Here is an 18,403-nt window from a genome sequence, read left to right on the forward strand (position 1 = left end):
AACAACACCCTTCCAAGTAAACTTATCTATTTTCGCTTAAAATCGTTTAAAGCCATAAAAAACTCAATAGTACTATTAATTTGATGACTTTAATAGCACTAGCGTTTCTTTTGTGCTTGTCATGATGCAAATGCAAAGTTTTTGCCAGAGTTAGGGAGTTTGTTATAGATCAAAAGCTTAATTCTTGTTAGTGTTACATACCGATGTGATGTGTAGTAACATCCGGTCTAGTAGTAGTGCCCAGTTCCCTGGACGCGATATTAGCAAATTCAAAGCAAGATATCTGCTCATTAGAAACTTCTTGGTTCGACTTGCAAGAAAAGAGTATTGTGTTTTGGCTTAATTTTCTTTAGATCCCCCCAAAAAAACAAATGCTTTTCTTTAGTTATAGGCGACAGCACAAGTGAGTTTGTTTGTGGTAGCTTTGCGGTGTTTGTATCGTCAAAGCAGAACCAAGTTTTGAGTTGCATTAACATAAGGTTAGATTCTAGTTTTGAGCAGCCAGTTCTCTGTTCAAAGGAGCCTTTGCCTTGAGCACAATTCACCATGTCCAAACCAATCGGTGTAAGTGTTCCAGATTCAGAGACGTTAAGCTCCGAGTCCAAGTCTAAGCGGTTCACGGTAAGTGATAGTTTAGATTTGTGCCTATTTATTCATCTCGTCTGGTCGTTGTTGACCAGAGTAAAGCATCCATCATTCATACTCACCACTGGCCTCCGTGTTTGTTTTTATATTTTCGGGTCAGAAGAGTAATTAGCCGGATAGATGGCTAGGAAATCTTCGGGATTTAAAGGCTTGCTAAGCCCTGGTTCTTGTTTGCAGTTTAGAGACCATGGAACGTGTCCCGCGTTGAGATACGATCCGAGGATTGAACGACTACGACAAGAAACGGGGCGTGCATTCGCAAGCCATTTGATCTAAAGTGTTATGCTATACCAACATGTACAAGGCTCTGTTTAAAACTTCAGTTCCTATTAATCCTCATGTCTTAACCCCAAAACTATATTCAAACTCACTCATGCACATCATGAATGGAATTATGAGTTGTTTTTTTGTATCAAGACGAGCGAAATCCTCATTTTAAGACCCTCACATTGATTGTAATTACGTGTATATGAACCCAGATCATGTTCACCAAAGTTCACATCAGCGTTAGAACTATATGTAGTAGTCGCTGTATATTTTTGTGGGACTACTACAGATCGTTCAATTAAAAACATGTTTTGACACAATCTTTATCTTTGCTTTTCTACGAGATGTGAATTTAGATTAAATGACTTTCAGCGGAAACACCAGATGACGCTCCTAATACTCTGTAAATGTTGTCTATCTATTTGCCAGGAAAAAAATGAACCCATTGTTGTTTTGGCAATGGCACATCCCCTGCCCATAAAAGCCAAGTCCAAAGTACTTTTTAAGTGTTCCAGCCATTTCGTTTATCATGATTTGAAAAAGGTTTCATTTTGATGATCTCAAAAACTTGTTTGAAGGTCTTTCCAGCCATGTTTGTCATGAAATCTTTGATGGTACATGAACTCCATGGCTTTATCTACTGAGGATCACTATTGTTGTACAGAATAAATCCCACATTTTTCTGTTTTGTTACCTTTTGTTACCTTTTGTTACAGAAATCATAATGCTATTTGGTTAGAAGTCCATTAAATCCAAGTTTGTAGTTATTGAAAGTGACCCCAAGTGTATGTACATGTACATTGTTTCTTTTGTTTGTTGGAACAATTTCTTTCCTAAACTTCATTTCTTTGTGGATTTATTGAAAATGTCTTGGTTGACTACTTATATGTTTAACAGCTTTCCCATGTCATTTTCTCACGTTAAGGGACATAAAGTCCATCAAAATTTGACAAAGAATGTTCAAACCAATAGACATACATGCAAACAATCCATGTTTGTTGATCTACTTTTATCTTGACAAGATTGTTACATTCCTAGACGACATATGTAGTTAGTACACAATCATTCACATTCCTTACCGAGGCATTATTCCTCTATAACACATTCATTATCTCAACTTTACATGACGACAACCTGTCACAATATTATGGTTAAAGATGGTAGTATACCCCCTCCTATCAGCATTTTCTTTTCTCATTTTTATCAAGCTTACTTAATACATGTATTAGCAGGAAGCTACTAAAATATATATGTGTTTGAAGACTAGTTTTAATGTAGATTAGGAATTCTTTTGAAACTTATTACCAGTTTCAGCTGCGTCAGCAATCAACTTCCTAGATGAGCATCTAGTTTATATATTTTCTCCTGGAAGATCCTCATTTTACATTAATTGGTCAAAACTAAGTTAAATCCTATAGCCTGGGGCATTTTCGTAGCCAGGTGCTAAGATTCACTTGTTTATTTTTGTCTTTGTTAGGTCTACAAAGTCCTCATCAAGCTTCCTGATGGAAGAAGCTACTTTATATTCAGAAGATACAATGAATTCCATCATCTTTGTGATAAGGTATTTAATTCCAATCAAACAATAAGCTATTCTTCTTACCTCTTTATCCCTAAAAAATGCTTAAATATTATCTACATATATTTAGATATCAGCTATCTTACTTTCTTTTATTTGGCTATTTTTAATAGATTAGTATGAAGTTTTTGAATTCCAGTCTATTATGTCTATAACAATTATTACTTGTTACAGTGTTGTCAGGAATAGAACTGGAAAAAGATTTCTTTAATTTAGTAGTATTTTTAGTAGCTTGCGTTTTAACCATCCCTACAGCGGCAACAGGCTTGCCTTTTCTAAAGGTTTTTCACAACATTTTCAATAGCCAATCGTTTCACTGAAAATATTCATGAGGACTACATTTGAAAACAATGATTAACTTTATTTGGATTTCAAAAAAAAGTTTAATTCTGTAAAATTCTGGAATATTTCCCAGAGGAGATTTGGAATCTAGGTGCGCAATGCATCGTTTGTCACAGCGAAAATGTATTTTCTATTACGTATCTCTTGGTTAAACAAAATATTTTTTTAAATTTGCATTTCTGATTTTATATATTCCCTCTTATTCTATATTATTTTCAAGTTTGGTCATGAATATTTGTGCCAAAATAAAGTTTTGATTTTTAAAAGTAGCTAGACTAGCATGGATGGTGTATGTGGCTAAGTCATCTTCCACTCACCAATGCTAAGCTTGTGGCAAGTGGCCCACATTTCAGTGCTGTGTAAGCTAATATGTGAGCTAAGGTCGATGTTGCTATGCAGGTTTTTCTACCAGGCCGATCCGTGTAAATGACGTCAACTTGTTTGATTGACGGCAGTCTATTGCAAAATGCACGTCGCGATTTTTGTCTGGGGTGGCTGCGTAGCAATGCAAACGACAGTAACAAATAAAACAGCTTTTTCCGTGCTCCGTTCAGTAATAAAGCTTGCAGGAAGGAGTGTAAAGAAAAACACTAGCTGTATGTGAGTGCTTACGCTTCTTGAGTGCTTACGACACTTCCTAAGTCCTTTATTACTGAATGGAGCAGGGAAAAAGCTGTTCTTATTCATTTTATTATATAGTTACTTATGTTATTTCCATATTGAATTCATTTATGCGAAAAGAAAGATGGTTGTAGGATCTAGCAGCACTGTGCTCCATTCATTAATACTGTAAACGCAGTTTTCAACCAATCATCGCGCACTTCCTATCCTAACTATATATAAATGTATCTCAAATATATCCAAATGTAGTGAGGAATGGATATGGAGTCACACAACCCCACTTGCTTCTAGCTTTAAAGTCTACCATGTTAAATATTAAAAAAATATATTAATTATTTATTTTTTTTGCAGCTTAAGAAAGTATTCCCAGATCTGCATATTAAGCTGCCTGGTAAAAGACTGTTAGGAAACAATTTTGATCCAGGTATTTACCGACATGCACTTTACAATAGACTGCCGTCAATCAAACACGTTGATGTCATTTACACATGTGTGTGATTCAAATGGTGCCAAAACTTGTCGATTGCTTACAAGTATTATGAGCCACACTCACCGGGCCTATCCGGGCTGATCCAAACGTGTGTAAATGACGTCAACTTGTTTGATTGATGGCAGTCTATTGCAAAGTGCACGTCGCGATTTTTGTCTGGGGAGGCCGTGTAGCAATGCAAATGCCGGTAAACAGAAGTTTTGGTAATCTATTGAATGAGTGTTGGTATTGTAGGGTTAGATTTGTGGGTGGTTTTAATTAGTTAGAGGGTCGATAGTCGGTTGGAAGAATGGTAATGGATATTGGTATAATGTTTGCAGGGCTTAAAGTAATGGCTAGTCAGTCACTCTCTTCATGATGACCGGCCAAATTAGTTTTAGCTCATTCATACCTCATTTCTGGCTCACTGTACTGGTCAAAATGACCAGCAAGGCAAAGATTTGACTGGACAAGACCCAGTTCTGCCTGGATATTGTCTGATGTCCTGCCGTTATTTTAATCCCTCTTATGGATGAGCCATAGAGGGAATATTGCCAAACGTTATGATTATTGGTGCATCATTTAGTCAGGTTGTTAGTTGAGGATAGTAAATAATTGTCAGTAGACTATACATAGTACATATCTTCGTGGTAGAGTGTGCTGGTATACTCTTGTAGTGAATCACCTTTTTCAGTCCTACCCAATGACACTTAAAGGACAACTGACCCCAAAAATTGCCGTTTTTCATATAAAACTACAACGTACATAGATCACATAAATTCAACTTTGAACTCTGATACAGCTTCTATGTCGCCGAAAAGAAATAATCAATTCGCGAAAAATAGCAATAGAAGAGCGCCATATTTGAGCCCGCAATAAATTACCGCATTAATGCCGTGACGTCACAACGTGAAGCTTGCATTCCAAACTTGTTGAGTTTGTATATTTCGAGTGCTAGTCGATCTTTTAATAGTCTAAGTTAGAGTAAGTTTCTTAATCCAGATGGTCCATTGTTGTGTGCCAGAATGCACCAACCATTCTTCCAAAACTGAGTCTGTTAGCTACCACAAAATTCCTAACAAAATAGCTCTTCAGAAGGCATGGATAGCGCGGATAAAGAGAGAGAACCTGCCGCCTTTGAAGAACTGCTACGTTTGCAGCGATCACTTCGAGGATTCATGCTTTGAAGTGGATCTGATGGAGCAGTTAACCGGGATAAAAAGGAAGAGGAGATTAAAGAGCGATGCTGTTCCGTCAGTATTCAATTTTTGCAAGCCAGCTAAAAGAAGAGCTACATCAGAGAACCGGCTCAAACGCAAACAAAACGAAGAGGTGAGATAACATGTCATTTATACATAACATAGTTTACATTGTTTTTCGAAATAATCACTCATGAAAAAGACTTATTAATGCATACCGAAGCGAGTCATCAATCATTAGCTATTTATGCTTTCATAGATGAAATGTTGCTTAAAATCATAAGTATAGCTAGTAATATTTGATCGATACTTGAAATTTTCAAAATGGTTATTTGCACGTGTTTAGTTTACATTTGATATCTATTCGTAAACCATAACAATGTTGCCGTAATATTCCAAATTTGCTTGGATAAATGACCACGGAAGAATAATTTATAGCATTGTTGGTTAATATGTTTATTTTGTATTATTTAAGGTAAAGTAGGCCTCGAAGAATGGTTTATAGTATTGTTGAAAACATTGTTTATTTTTGTATTTTCAAAGAATGTGGAGCAGCTATGTGCCACAATAAATCCCTCGTGTGAAGATCCACCAAGTATGGAAACACCAGAGTTCTCTCCTGAACCACTTTGTAAGGAGATTGGTGTTCAGTGTTGCCTTGGTTGTAGATATGTTGTAACATCCACTGTATCAACTCAGACAGAGCCTGGATACTATAAAGATGCCGACACAACAACAGTTTACAATCCCTCCCCTTCACCAAACATCAGTAGAGATGAAATACTCAGTGTGAGCTTCCACGACCACAGCTACAGTACTAGCTATCACCCCTCACCAGTAAAGTCAATGCCAACAGTGTCTCCACAAAAGTCAGAAAAGTCTTTGTTTTCAGAGGAAGAGGGACTCCCACTAAGTGACGATGATCATGGTTTCATTGTTTCATCACAAGAGACAGTTTCAACAGCGGACAGTGAATTAGAGCCAGAAAACAAAGACTGCAATAAAACTCTTGAAAACCATATCAAAGAACCTAAATATTTGGTATTTAACTCTTGTTTGCAGCAGTTATTCAAGTTTTGTAGAAGCTGTGGAGCACCTGTCGCTGATGTCAACTTTGTATGTCAAGGCAGCCTACTTATTGTGACAACTATATGTATGAAACATCATGCTTTGACATGGTACTCACAGCCAATGTTAAATCGCTTAGCTATTGGGAACTTGTTGATTTCCTCATCACTATTATTTACTGGTAATACTTTTACCAGACTTCAAAACTTTGCATCCTGTCTTGGCCTAAAATTTCTGAGTGAGAGGGTCTTTTACAGACATCAGGAACGTTACCTATTTCCTGTTGTTAATGATGCTTGGAAGAGAGAGGAGGCTGCTGTAATTGAAGAGCTGTCAAATAAGGACATAGTAAATCTCAATGGTGATGGCCGAAGTGACAGTCCTGGCCATAGTGCTAAATATGGCACATATACTATGATGGAGACAAGCACAGGGAAAATTGCCACCTTCAGCATTGTTCAAGTCTCTGAAGTAACCAGCTCCAATGCTATGGAGAAAGAGGGGTTTCTAAGGTGTTTGAACACTTTAGAAGACACGGTCAGTATAAAATGTATCACAACTGACAGACACACATCCATCACCAGCACTATGGCAAAAGATTTTAGCCACATCAAACACCAGTATGATGTGTGGCATCTTTCCAAGTCAATTGTAAAAAAGCTGAACAAGAAAGCAAAATTGAAGAAAAACCAAGAGCTGGCACCCTGGATACAATCCATTTCAAACCATCTTTGGTGGTGTGCTGCTACATGTAATGGGGATGTACAACTTTTGAGAGAGTAGTGGAAATCTGTTGTTCACCATTGCGTGAACAAGCATTCCTGGAAGGATGCAGAGGTATTCAAAAAGTGTGCCCATCCTCCCCTAACCCGCAGACAAGTGCGCACCACACACTGGATCAAGCCGGGGTCACCAGCTCATGTGGCCCTAGAAGAGGTTGTCCTTCAACCAAAGTTACTTAATGACTTGGCAAGATTGACCGACTTTTGTCACACAGGAGGGCTTGAAGTTTATCATTCGATGATGCTGAAGTATTGCTCAAAAAGAGAGCACTTCTCTTACAAGGGAATGGTTGCTCGTACTCAACTTGCTGCCATTGACAACAATTTCAATACAGCTAGAATTCAAGCAATTGTTCAAAAAGGCCCAAGGAGTGGAGAAGCTCGTTATCGCAAGTGCTTCCCTAAGATGCACAAGCGCTGGGTTGTTAAGCCAGTCTTACAAAGAAAAAGCTATGCTTTCCTCCCTGAGCTACAACTGAAAGTACTTGAAATTTGTGAGGGTGGCATGGAGGCTGCAGGGGTTGACCCAATTGAAGAGGTTGAATTACCAAGAAACATTGCTAGTGTTCCTGCCCCAGAGAAACAGGAATTGATTGAACGACACCGGTCAAGATTTTCTAGGTAATTAATTTAAATGGAATGTAGTAGAGACTAAAAACACTAAAATGTGTAGTGTTAAGTGATGCTAATTCTAACCATTTCCTATTTTTAATTAACACTATTTAGTAGAAAATAATGCAAAGCATCATTGGCACTCTTTTAGTGATTGTACTCTAGTGAATAGCTGTTTTGAAAGAACTGTCAAGTAAGCCTGTCGTCCCAATCCCCCTCATCTTTGAACAGTTGTGTTCATTACTGGTAATAATTACAATGCTTCTACAAATGGGAAGGTACATGACAGACCCAAGTAAAACTGCTATAAACAAAATATGTAATTAATGTGAAGGGGACCTGATTAAAGTGGTAGATAAGTTTGCAGTTTTTAGATGTTCAGATGAAAATTTTATTAAAATATCATTACCACTTAGGAAACGATTGACTTTTAAATGAAATCTTAAAAGAGGTCTTTTCTTTAACTATCTACGCTCCATTATATATGGGGTCTCTCCCAGTATGAATGTAGTATAGAAAAAATTCCAGCTGAATAGTGACTTTCGCTTTCACTCATGGGAATCAAGATGTTCGTTCATTTGCTCTCAGTGAATTAATCAGCACATGATTACTGAGCTGCAAAGGGCCTATTTGCCTGGAAAAAAAATATATGAGCCATAAATGGCTGACAAGCCTGGATGCCAAGATTTCCTAGTGCCAATTTGTCTGACAATGAGACTAGTCAGTACCGAGATTCTAAGATGGGGTGGGATTCTATCACCAAGAGAATATTTTTTTCATTTAGCACAATTTTTGAATCCATTATAGCATGCTACTTCAAGGCAAATTCTTTATAAACAATACTGACTAGCCTTGTTTTCAGACAAATTGGTGCCCAGGAAATATTGGTTATCCATGTCTAGTATAACTGCAAAATTTGCTTGGTTAGCTCATGATTTTGTCCACTAGTGCTTTGTACACTAGGTTCTCTATTCAGCTGGATATTTTGTCTAGGTGTAGTTGTTTTTAAATAATAAAATATGCAAAACCTAGAAAACATTTATATAAACAACTTTCTATATGTACTTCATCTAAAAATAAATTCATGACTAATCTTATACATTTTGGTCTCAGCCTTTCCATGTTTTCCTTTTCAATTTATCAATTCAGAAATCCTGATAGAAAAAAATCCACTCTGTGTATATGAAATGAAGTAAGGAATAAATAAAATGTATATAATAACTCCATGTAACTTTAGGCCAAGCTAATCATCTGCATAGTGAAAACCTTCAAATTCAAAGTCCTCCTCTAGTCCAGGGGGAGGGAAGTGTGCTCTGATGCACATGACAGCACAAGAGGGCAGAACAACCCGAACTTCCTTTCCAAGGACTCCCCAGCACCATCTTGCTAGTTGTCTATATGCAATGTGTCTGTACTGCTTGTGCTCTGGGCCTTCATACGCATTACTGTACTGCTGTTTGTACTGAGCCCATGCGGTTCGAAGAACATACTTATTGGCACAAACAGGTAAGAATCCAGGATGTTGAGTAATGCATGGTGGTGGTTCATCAGCATCTCCATCTTCAACAACAGACTGGCATGTTGCAACCACTTTTTCGATTTCTTGGCAACAAATGCATTCAGATATTGAATCCATAATTTGGCAGCTACCACAGGTACACCTATTTAACAGAAATAAAACAATTCTTAGTATCTTTGAACATTATCAACGATTGTCCCAAGTGAGAATATACATACACAACTTGTGACACAACTATATCCCTGTATCTATATCCTGCAGTATATAACTTATTGACTATCAAGCGATGTTTTTAAACATGTTTTTAATTAAAATTGTGAAAGTTGGTATTGCTTTTGGTCGCAAACTGGATTCATGCATACCAATATCTAAAGAACATATTGCAAGAACACGAGTGGCAAGATACGATTTTATATAAAATGGATATGTAGTTCAGTTTTGTGATAAGACAGAAGTACGACTTACCAATCTGAATTTGTAAGTCGATTGTTCTCTTGTTCATCGTCTTCAATAATGTCACTGTCAGATCCTTCTCTGAACTCTTCATCTGAGGAGATTTCTATTTCTGGTTCAAACTGATATGGCCGTAAACCAAATTCGTCGTCCATTCCGAAAAATTCTTGAGCGAAATCGTCTCCCGAGCTGTCCGAGCCTTCGGAAGAAGAATTAGATTCTGACATGCCTTTAATTTGATGACCAAGTTGTATTTTTTCGCAAAATATTGAGTAAAACGTATAAGAAACTGAGGAAGAAGTCAGGCAAACAACTGGAAGCTTGAACTCTTGTGACGTTGTGACGTCATTACGCTATTTTTCTGAGCCCGCGATAAAAGCGCAAGATGGCGGCCACCAGAGCGATATATGCGATGTTTTCAAAAAATTGTTTTAGAAAAATGGATGCTCTATCCCCTTTAAAAACTGGATTTTTGGACTTCTCAAATGATGTAGTTCCTCTTAAAAATGGGTCATTTTGGAGGGTCAGTTGTCCTTTAAAAAATGGTACAATTTGCTGTGGCTATGAAGTAGGTTTTAATGGACTTCAATCAAGGCATTTCCATAACATCAAATATGAAAACCCTGTGTATTCTGGCAATGTTATATAAACATGTTAAACGACATCCCTGACGTCCCCCAATGTCCTACTTTGTCTCCACGGCAAATTGTACAATTTCTAACGTGATTAAATGGAAAACACTGTTACTGTACCATGTCTTTGAAAACCCCTATTTATCCTTGATTTGTATTTATCCTTGATTTCACTTGCTTATATCTGTCCTTAGAGTTTATAAAGATGAGAAGAGAAGGTCTGAATGACTCTATTGGCAAGATTCTATCGCATCCAGGAGCAATGGATCAGTAAGAATTATTTTGAGAAGCACATGATTGTAATACCAATAGGCAGGCCTGTGTTCAAATTTTTCTGTCATTCATTAACAGCATTAATGACACAATATATGATATCTTGAGTCAAGATTTGGTATACAGGGCTACGAAATCTTGACTTAAATGCATCCCACATACAAAAATACACTTGAATATGCTATCTTGTTTAAAAGGTGGAGATGTATGGTTATAGAACTTGAACAGTTTGAGCCCTTCCTTCTCCTTGAGTAAGGATGTGAGGTGTATTCTCCTTGACTTCCTGTAAAGTAAGTTCTACTTTGACCTTGAGCAGGTCAAGGAGAGTAGACCTTTTTCATAGCTTGGGTGTAATGTTTTCCCATTTCAGACCATGTGTCATTCTCGTAAAAAATAAGGTTCTTTTGTTCAAGTTGTATCCATGTCCATGTGTCTTCTCATGCACAACCATTAAACAAAGAAATAATACTCTAGAGGAACTCATTTTCAAGCTAAATGAGGTCTATTTCAAGAGGGTGGCAGTCACATAGAAAGCCAGTAGAGTGCTTCCTTTTTAGATTTTACATTACTCTTTATTCTTATTTTGAAAACTGCGAAGTGGGTAGGGTTCAGTCGCTAGCCACCAAATCCATCCCCAGTCCCATATCAATCCTTTTAAAAAAAAGATTTATGTATATGATATCTCAATTTAAAAAGTGTTGTTTAAATTCCTAACATAAGTTTAACTGTAATTATTATTTATTTTAGTCCTGATGTGAGGGAGTTCCTTTCATTGGACAATCCAAAAAATTCTGCTCAAGCTAATGATGAAGATCCTGGAACCGATGATACTGGTGACGCAGCTGGTTCTGTAAGTACAACGATTAATATCAACGAAGAAGTCTTCTCCGATTTAATGGAAAACATGAAGAATGAAACTGCTGATGTTACTTCTCTACATCTCTCAGTGCTATTCTTGAGAGAATTCTTTCTATTTATACCTTTCTTTGTATTCTTTTTGTTTATGTAGGGCAAAGATATAGATAAGATGGATCTAGGAGAATCCCACAATCCTAAGTATGTGTATTACTATACCTATCCTCCTCTCTCCTCATGGCACATACATGGCCTTAATAATTACTCATAGGTTAAATGTAATTCATGGCTAAAGACACAAGATTTTAGCCAACACTTCACTAATAACTCAGAGACAACTCGGCACGAATTTTCTATGATTTATTTAGGGGTTAGAGACTGATGTGAGTGTTTTGTTTACAATTACACGCACAAGCTGACTGTACAATGAACAAGAAATTTCCCAATACTGCACAAGCAGAGCCAAGTGCAGTATGAAGAAATTTCAAGTTCATTGTACAGCCAGCTAGTGTGTGTATTTGTAAACAAAACATGAACTTTAAGTCTTGAACCCTTTTATTATTCAATCTGATTACACTGCAGCACACAACTTTCACTGTTTTTGACAATGACAGACAAAACAAATATGAGCAAAAATATCATTATCATGACTAAATTAGAAGGAAAACTTTAATAAACGAGCCCAAAATTATTTAAATACTGTATACTGTTAAAACTAAAAGGGAATAAATTTACAAATAGTTTCATTCAATATTTGAAGAAGATAATCATCTTTCACTGGCAAATCTATGCGAAGAAGCACAACTACATCTAAAAATGTGTTTTCGAATATCAAAACATTGCAAAAGACCCAAAATTTCATTCTTTTTACCTTGAAAATCAACACACTCTAATTTATTTGTCTTTTTGTGCTTGATGGTATTGATTTCTGATCAAGCGTAATGTATTTTCATCTCTCAAATCACTAAATCTTTTGAAAACAATGTGTTATTGTCAATAATACACATTTTTCATGTGTTATCTCCAGACAAAGCAAAATCAAGTGATTGATTTTAACCAATTGCCTGCTTGGATTTTGAACAGGGAACAAAGACTGAATATTAATAACTTATATAGCACATTTTCCATGAGCTAGATAGAACTTAATAGTTTGATCTTCAGTGACCTCTCTTGTTTACTGTATGTCAACATACTGTAAACATACTGTTTTTTCCTCTGCATTTTAATTCATGATGCTTAGAATACTCAACTGAGTAGAATGAATACTTCAGCTTGTATTATTACCCATTGCTTATGACTAAAACAGTTCAGTAAATAAGAACCACCATATGATTAGATCTTGTGAGATTATTATTTATTTAATTAAAATGCTTTGACATGCACCGACATGAGAAGGCATGTCTGTGACATTAATTTTTACAGTATGCAAAGCTGTGCTATACTGTAGATATTTATGTTGCAAATGTGTATTTATTTTGATGTAGAGAACCATGAAAATGTAAAGATTTGATACCAAATATTTATGTATTTATATGATTTTTACTAACAATATTCTACTTTTGGATTTTTCTAGAGCTAAACCCAGTGACTTCTTGTTTCTTAAAGTAATTGGAAAAGGAAGTTTTGGAAAGGTAATTTTGGTATAAAGTCACTATATTACAATATACTTAGGCTAGCTTCTACAGGAAAGTTTATTAGTCATATCAATACCATTGTCTAGTCTAGTGACTCTCAAAGGACTCCTTTTTAAGAAGTTAAAACAAATTAGGTAATAACAATAGAGGCTTTAGATCTGACAGAATGAACACAGTAGGAGAGTATAGAATCATAAGAAAAAATTTATAGCAATTATATATAGCAGTTTATAGCAAGCACAGGTTGCATAGCGACAAGACTGCTCTTCCTAATTCCTCATATTGCAAGGATTATGCACAGTTGCTGTGTCTGTGTAATATTTTTTCAAGACTCAGGGCTTAAAATAATGGCTGATCAGTGGCTGGTCATAACAACAGGCCAAATAATAATAACAATAACAACAACAACAACATTCTGTCTTTCATGTTACTGGTCAAAATGACCAGCAAGGCAAAGATTTGACTGGTCTAGTTTCAATTCTGGGGGGACATTATTGGATGTTCAGCTGTTATTTTGAGCCCTGAGACTGCCTTGCCACAGGACCACCCTTGTGGAATTTCCTGGATGTGTTCCTGGACATCGTCTGAGTATTAGGAGTCTTTCATGTCGATATATCTAAACATTTTCAGGTTTTCTTAGCCAAGAATAAACAGGAAGAAAAGTTCTATGCTATTAAAGTTCTCAACAAGTCTGCAATACGGAAAAGAAATGAGGTAATTTCTTGACTTTACTTCTTGTCATAAATTTCAATTTTTGGGGGAAAATCTTGAGGCCTAACCTTCATGGCTTTGATACTAGTTATCAAAGTTTTCGTCAATTGAATTTCTTCTATCCAAAGATGGTTTGGTTTGTTTCTATTTGGATCACTTGGCTTATGAGTCACATGTCAAAGTGTACTTCTAGCAAAGATTCCATTTGCACGTGCCATTCTATATCACACGTCATTCCCTAGAGTATCATTTCTTTATTTAACTATTGCACATAAGAAGACACACAAATATAGTTACGACTTAAACAAAGAATTTTATTCTCTAATAATGACACCTGGTCTAAAATCTGTATTCCGAGTTAAAGAGGTCTATTTTGCTATACCTGGTAACCAGGTATATTACCTGTAGTCATCTGTCAACAAATTCTAAAGTTGTCAAATGTTTAAATAAATGCTGATTATGATCATTTATTCCATAGGCAAAACACATCATGGCAGAGCGTAACGTTCTTGTCCAAAATGTAACCCATCCTTTTCTTGTGGTAAGTCAGGCTTTTTTTCAATTTAGAAAAATTAACATCTGCAACCAGAAACATGTAATGCAGGATAAGAAGCTGGTGATGCATGTACACGTACATGCTGTATTACTTAGTGGGTGGCAAGGGTGGTACAACAGTTAAACGTTGGCCTTTCACCACTGCGAGTCCTATGGGTCAGATTTCTGGGTCAGGTTGCTGTTTCAAGTCCTGCAGATGGCACATGTGAATAGAGTTGTTTGATGTGTTGTCCCTCCCTTGCACAAAGATTTTCCTAACAGGTTCTCCGGTTGTCCCCCCTGCTCCCCAAATGAACATGCGAGTTGAAAGTTGTCAATCAATCAATCAGTGCGTAAAGTAGCTATGAAAGCAGTGATATCTGTTGATATTGAACAACAATCGTTGATGGTGATTTGAGTGGAAGTAGAGGTGATGATGGTGACCATGAAGATTAAAATAATGCTTATTTTCTGAGTATGACTTATATAAATGATGGTAATAGATTTGTTGACATTTATATTCTTGTTACTCCTCAGGGTCTGCACTATTCATTCCAAACCAAAGACAAGCTATATTTTGTATTAGACTATGTCAATGGTGGCGAAGTAAGTATAGTAGTGTATGCATATTATAGTATACAGTATATACTGTATGTAGCTGCAGTATAACAATACTCACAGTCTTAGAATATGAGTAGAAAATGCTGTCTTTGCTCTAAATATCTGTAAATGGGTAGTTAGCCCTTGTGTTAAACACAGATGGCAATACATTGCAGTACTTATATTTCTCTAATGATGACTTGGTCAACTAAGGATGAACCATCGATGGATCATCTGGTTGAACTCAGTTTTGGACAGCATCAGTTTCTTGGTCCATGTTCCAAACAGCTGTACAATCTTTAGCCATGGGTCACTGTAGTATTTCTTACTCAGCTTCGCATGCAGGACCTTCTTAGTGATAGCAGTATTGTCAGCTCTATGTATAAAGCTTCATATATTGTTTCACACCACTGTCTTCCCCCCATTTTCATGAAGTCCATTATCCAACTTTTTACTAATATGAATTTTTTTAAAATTTCAGTTATTCTTTCATTTGCAAAGAGAAAGATATTTCCCAGAATCCAGGTACGCATAGATATTATTATTCCATTAATAATAACTGATAATCATTGATAAATATTAAGGTCATGTTTTTTATTTGACATTATTATTTTTGTTGTTTGCTTTTCTTATCAGAGCAAGATTTTATGCTGCAGAAATTGCCTCGGCAATTGGTCATATGCATTCTCTGAAAATCATTTATCGAGACTTGAAACCAGAAAACATCTTGTTAGACTCAAAGGTTAGTTGCGATATTGTAAGTTTCACATACATGTATATTTGTGTAACTAAGAAATGGCATAGCACACAACAGTGTCACAGTACAGATCTTATTATCTAATGCTTATCCATCGAAAATGCTTGAAAACAGTGCTGTTATGATGATAGCACATGTATCACAGCACATTTGTGCCGCAAGCTTTTCACAATCATATAAAATTTGCTCTTCGAGTGCTGTAAGTTCATAAGTTACGAGTGCAATATAATGGTTAATCAATAGACCTCTTTACCTTTGGCGTAATGTTTGCCCATTTCTGACCACATGTCATTCTCTTGAGAATGAGATTCTTTGTTTGAGTTTTATCCAAATTTATGTCTTTATTTATGTGTCGTTAAACAAAGAAATTATACTCTAGGGAATGACACGTGGTCTGTTATGGGAAAACATTATGCCCAAGAGAACTATTATTGTTGGAGGTTGAGCAGTATGCCATGAATGATTAGGAGCTAGGTCTGTGTTTGTGAATAAGCCTATTAAGTTTGAATATAGTGTTTTAACAGCATAATAAAACAAGCAAACTTATATTAAACTTGCAAATTTTGCAGTTTTGCACTTATTTCTTATTACTTCATTATTACTTTCTTTGCCATTATCATCATCATAATCATCATCATAATCATCATCACTGTCATGATTAACATCACTATCACCATTGATGTCATACACTGTAACTATCATCATCTTCATCGTCATTTCTAAGCATTTGTCACTGATGTTTGTCCACAGGGTCATATTGTCCTGACTGATTTTGGTCTATGTAAAGAAGGTATTGACAGAAAGGGTACAACATCAACATTTTGTGGCACACCAGAGGTAAGATTATGTCACTGACTCTTTTAGAACATCATAAAAATTAGCTCATTAATTCATGGCCTGCAAGGATGCTTTGACTTGAACTCTAGGCGTCTTTCACATATAAAAGTTTTTTTAGAGAACTGAGTGTTGAAACCTTCTCCTGTCTATACAGATTGTATTTGCCTTGCCATAAATACCACACATCCCACCCTACCTCCCATGACTCACACCCCACCCCCATAACCACACCCCACCCCACCCCCATGTTCCCAGTAAATTGTCTCCATGGTTTCTGTCACGGCGTGTTGCTGGGTGGGATAAGACACGAACTGATTTTATATTTAAAAAATGGGACTGGGATTTAGTGAATGGGAATGGAGAATAGAATGGCCAAGATACATGTAGGATCACTATAAAATTCATCACAGAGTCAAAGTATCAATGTTTCAATGATCAAGTTTCAATCCAAATGTTGATCTGCAACATCTTATTTCTATATTTTAAACATTCTTTTTTTTAGTATTTAGCACCAGAAGTGCTTCGCAAACAGGAGTATGACAAATCAGTAGATTGGTGGTGTTTGGGTGCTGTGCTCTATGAAATGATGTATGGGCTGGTAAGTACTTGACTTTTGTTTCCATATCAGTAGAAAACTTGAGTGAATCTCTCCTTTGAACATCTTCATAGAGAGGTGTTCAGACCAGGGCAGACGTGGTTGATCATCTCAGAAACAAAAGTTTCACCTGCTGAAGATGTTACTTTCCAAAGGACGTGTACCATGTTCCCTTCTTTTTGTTGATGTTTCTGTTTTGTTTGACAGCCACCATTCTACAGTCGAGATACTGCTGAGATGTATGATAATATTCTACACAAGCCTCTTCGTCTGAGAACCAACATCTCACAGAGTGCACGCACTATTCTAGAAGGGGTAAGGACACATTTTTTCTTAAACAAACTATTGAATCATTAGCATTTCTTATGCTGCTGGGAAAACGCAGGGAAAAAATTTGTTGCTCGAGTCAACATATGAGAATCCTGGAATATGTTGGACGTGGAAAATGTAGCGAACACATTTAATGTAACTTGTGTATATTGTATTGTAGCTGCTACAAAAAGACAAAACTAAGAGATTAGGTTCTGGGGAAGCTGACTTTGTAAGTATACATTGATGTGAAACTTGTTGTGTCAAGTTCTCTAGATAGCGCTCAGGCTTAGCATCGATGTTATGCAGAATATTCATGTGTTCCAGTGAAGATCTGTAAAATTCCAAAGCATTCCTATTGTTGAAGTTGTACATCCTTTACTTTACAAATGGTATTTGTGAATATATGTTGACACTGATACGAAAGTAAACCTTGTAATTAACGTGTCTCGAATCAAGAAACACAGCAGTGATTTGGAACTTGAAAAAGGTATATTAGACACCCAAACTATCTTTGATGATGTTTTTAAGCGATTGATTTCGCATGATAGCATCCCTCTTACAAGAACTGTTGAGTTAACCCCACACTCTGCTTGTATTTTTTATTTCTTCTTTGATCAACGATTATTAGTGGCAGGTTTGATGCGGATTACTTTTTTTCTATAACAGGATGAGATCAAGACACAACAATTTTTCAGGAATATAAACTGGGAGATGTTGGTGGCAAAAACTATAGAACCACCATACAACCCTAATGTGGTAGGTACATGAGTAGTATAGGGAATGGGGGTTCCAGCGCAATCTCAACACGGGGTAAGACCCGCGTCAAAAATCCACCTACGGAAACAACCCACTCCAAGTGTGGTTGGGGGCAACAGCGCAAATATGTTAGTCTATATATGGAGTGCGAAGATTGTAAAGAGTTTGCTTATGATTTCTGTGTAAAGTGCTTGAAACCCAAGTTTGTTACCCCACCACCAAATAAGTATATTTGTTGTGGTAAGAAAATGCAAATAGAAGACGACACGTCAGCACAGTGTTACGAGTGCGGTAAGAATATTCGTAATGCCGTGCCTTGTGCTACCAAAGAGCAATATTATTCCAACGGAG

The 18,403-nt window shown here is 36.5% G+C and overlaps 3 protein-coding genes across 4 annotated transcripts; 2 read left to right on the plus strand and 1 right to left on the minus strand.

The window, feature by feature from the left end:
• The first annotated feature begins 262 nt into the window (after positions 1–262).
• On the plus strand, positions 263–18,079 carry LOC116294059 (serine/threonine-protein kinase Sgk1). 2 transcript variants are annotated; one of them, XM_089032229.1, is made up of 18 exons: positions 264–621; positions 1,629–1,697; positions 2,390–2,476; positions 3,806–3,878; positions 10,383–10,458; positions 11,209–11,311; positions 11,471–11,517; positions 12,890–12,947; positions 13,581–13,664; positions 14,140–14,202; positions 14,733–14,801; positions 15,277–15,320; positions 15,432–15,537; positions 16,303–16,389; positions 16,892–16,987; positions 17,192–17,299; positions 17,475–17,525; positions 17,963–18,079. In XM_089032229.1, exons 5-18 carry the CDS (start codon positions 10,394–10,396, stop codon positions 18,062–18,064), a joined length of 1,083 nt encoding a protein of 360 aa, XP_088888355.1. In that variant the 5' UTR covers positions 264–621; positions 1,629–1,697; positions 2,390–2,476; positions 3,806–3,878; positions 10,383–10,393; the 3' UTR covers positions 18,065–18,079. The 2 variants fall into 2 exon arrangements, with proteins under 2 accessions (XP_088888354.1, XP_088888355.1); XM_089032228.1 differs by lacking the exon at positions 1,629–1,697 and having other exon boundaries at positions 263–621.
• LOC148910038 (uncharacterized) lies at positions 4,911–8,004 on the plus strand. The gene is made up of 2 exons (XM_089032227.1): positions 4,911–5,255; positions 5,666–8,004. Exons 1-2 carry the CDS (start codon positions 4,926–4,928, stop codon positions 6,971–6,973), a joined length of 1,638 nt encoding a protein of 545 aa, XP_088888353.1. The 5' UTR covers positions 4,911–4,925; the 3' UTR covers positions 6,974–8,004.
• Positions 7,952–9,960, minus strand: LOC148910039 (uncharacterized). Its single transcript, XM_089032230.1, has 2 exons — positions 9,569–9,960; positions 7,952–9,245 (listed from the first exon to the last, which is right to left on the minus strand). Exons 1-2 carry the CDS (start codon positions 9,781–9,783, stop codon positions 8,828–8,830), a joined length of 633 nt encoding a protein of 210 aa, XP_088888356.1. The 5' UTR covers positions 9,784–9,960; the 3' UTR covers positions 7,952–8,827.
• Positions 18,080–18,403: the final 324 nt, after the last annotated feature.

The sequence above is a fragment of the Actinia tenebrosa genome, unplaced genomic scaffold (genome assembly GCF_029948245.1).
Source record: "Actinia tenebrosa isolate PJP-AT-01 unplaced genomic scaffold, QUT_ActTen_1.0 PGA_scaffold1__47_contigs__length_23844297, whole genome shotgun sequence".
Classification (NCBI taxonomy): domain Eukaryota; kingdom Metazoa; phylum Cnidaria; class Anthozoa; order Actiniaria; family Actiniidae; genus Actinia; species Actinia tenebrosa.

Excerpts from the sequence above, each read along its gene's own strand:
- LOC148910039 (XM_089032230.1), bottom strand. The coding sequence starts at position 9,783 with ATGTCAGAATCTAATTCTTCTTCCGAAGGCTCGGACAGCTCGGGAGAC. Across the intron at positions 9,246-9,568 it reads CGACTTACAAATTCAGATTG|GTGTACCTGTGGTAGCTGCC; the intron begins GTAAGTCGTACT and ends TCTGTTAAATAG.
- LOC148910038 (XM_089032227.1), top strand. The coding sequence starts at position 4,926 with ATGGTCCATTGTTGTGTGCCAGAATGCACCAACCATTCTTCCAAAACT. Across the intron at positions 5,256-5,665 it reads AACGCAAACAAAACGAAGAG|AATGTGGAGCAGCTATGTGC; the intron begins GTGAGATAACAT and ends GTATTTTCAAAG.
- LOC116294059 (XM_089032228.1), top strand. The coding sequence starts at position 547 with ATGTCCAAACCAATCGGTGTAAGTGTTCCAGATTCAGAGACGTTAAGC. Across the intron at positions 11,312-11,470 it reads CTGGTGACGCAGCTGGTTCT|GGCAAAGATATAGATAAGAT; the intron begins GTAAGTACAACG and ends TTGTTTATGTAG. Across the intron at positions 15,538-16,302 it reads ACATCTTGTTAGACTCAAAG|GGTCATATTGTCCTGACTGA; the intron begins GTTAGTTGCGAT and ends GTTTGTCCACAG.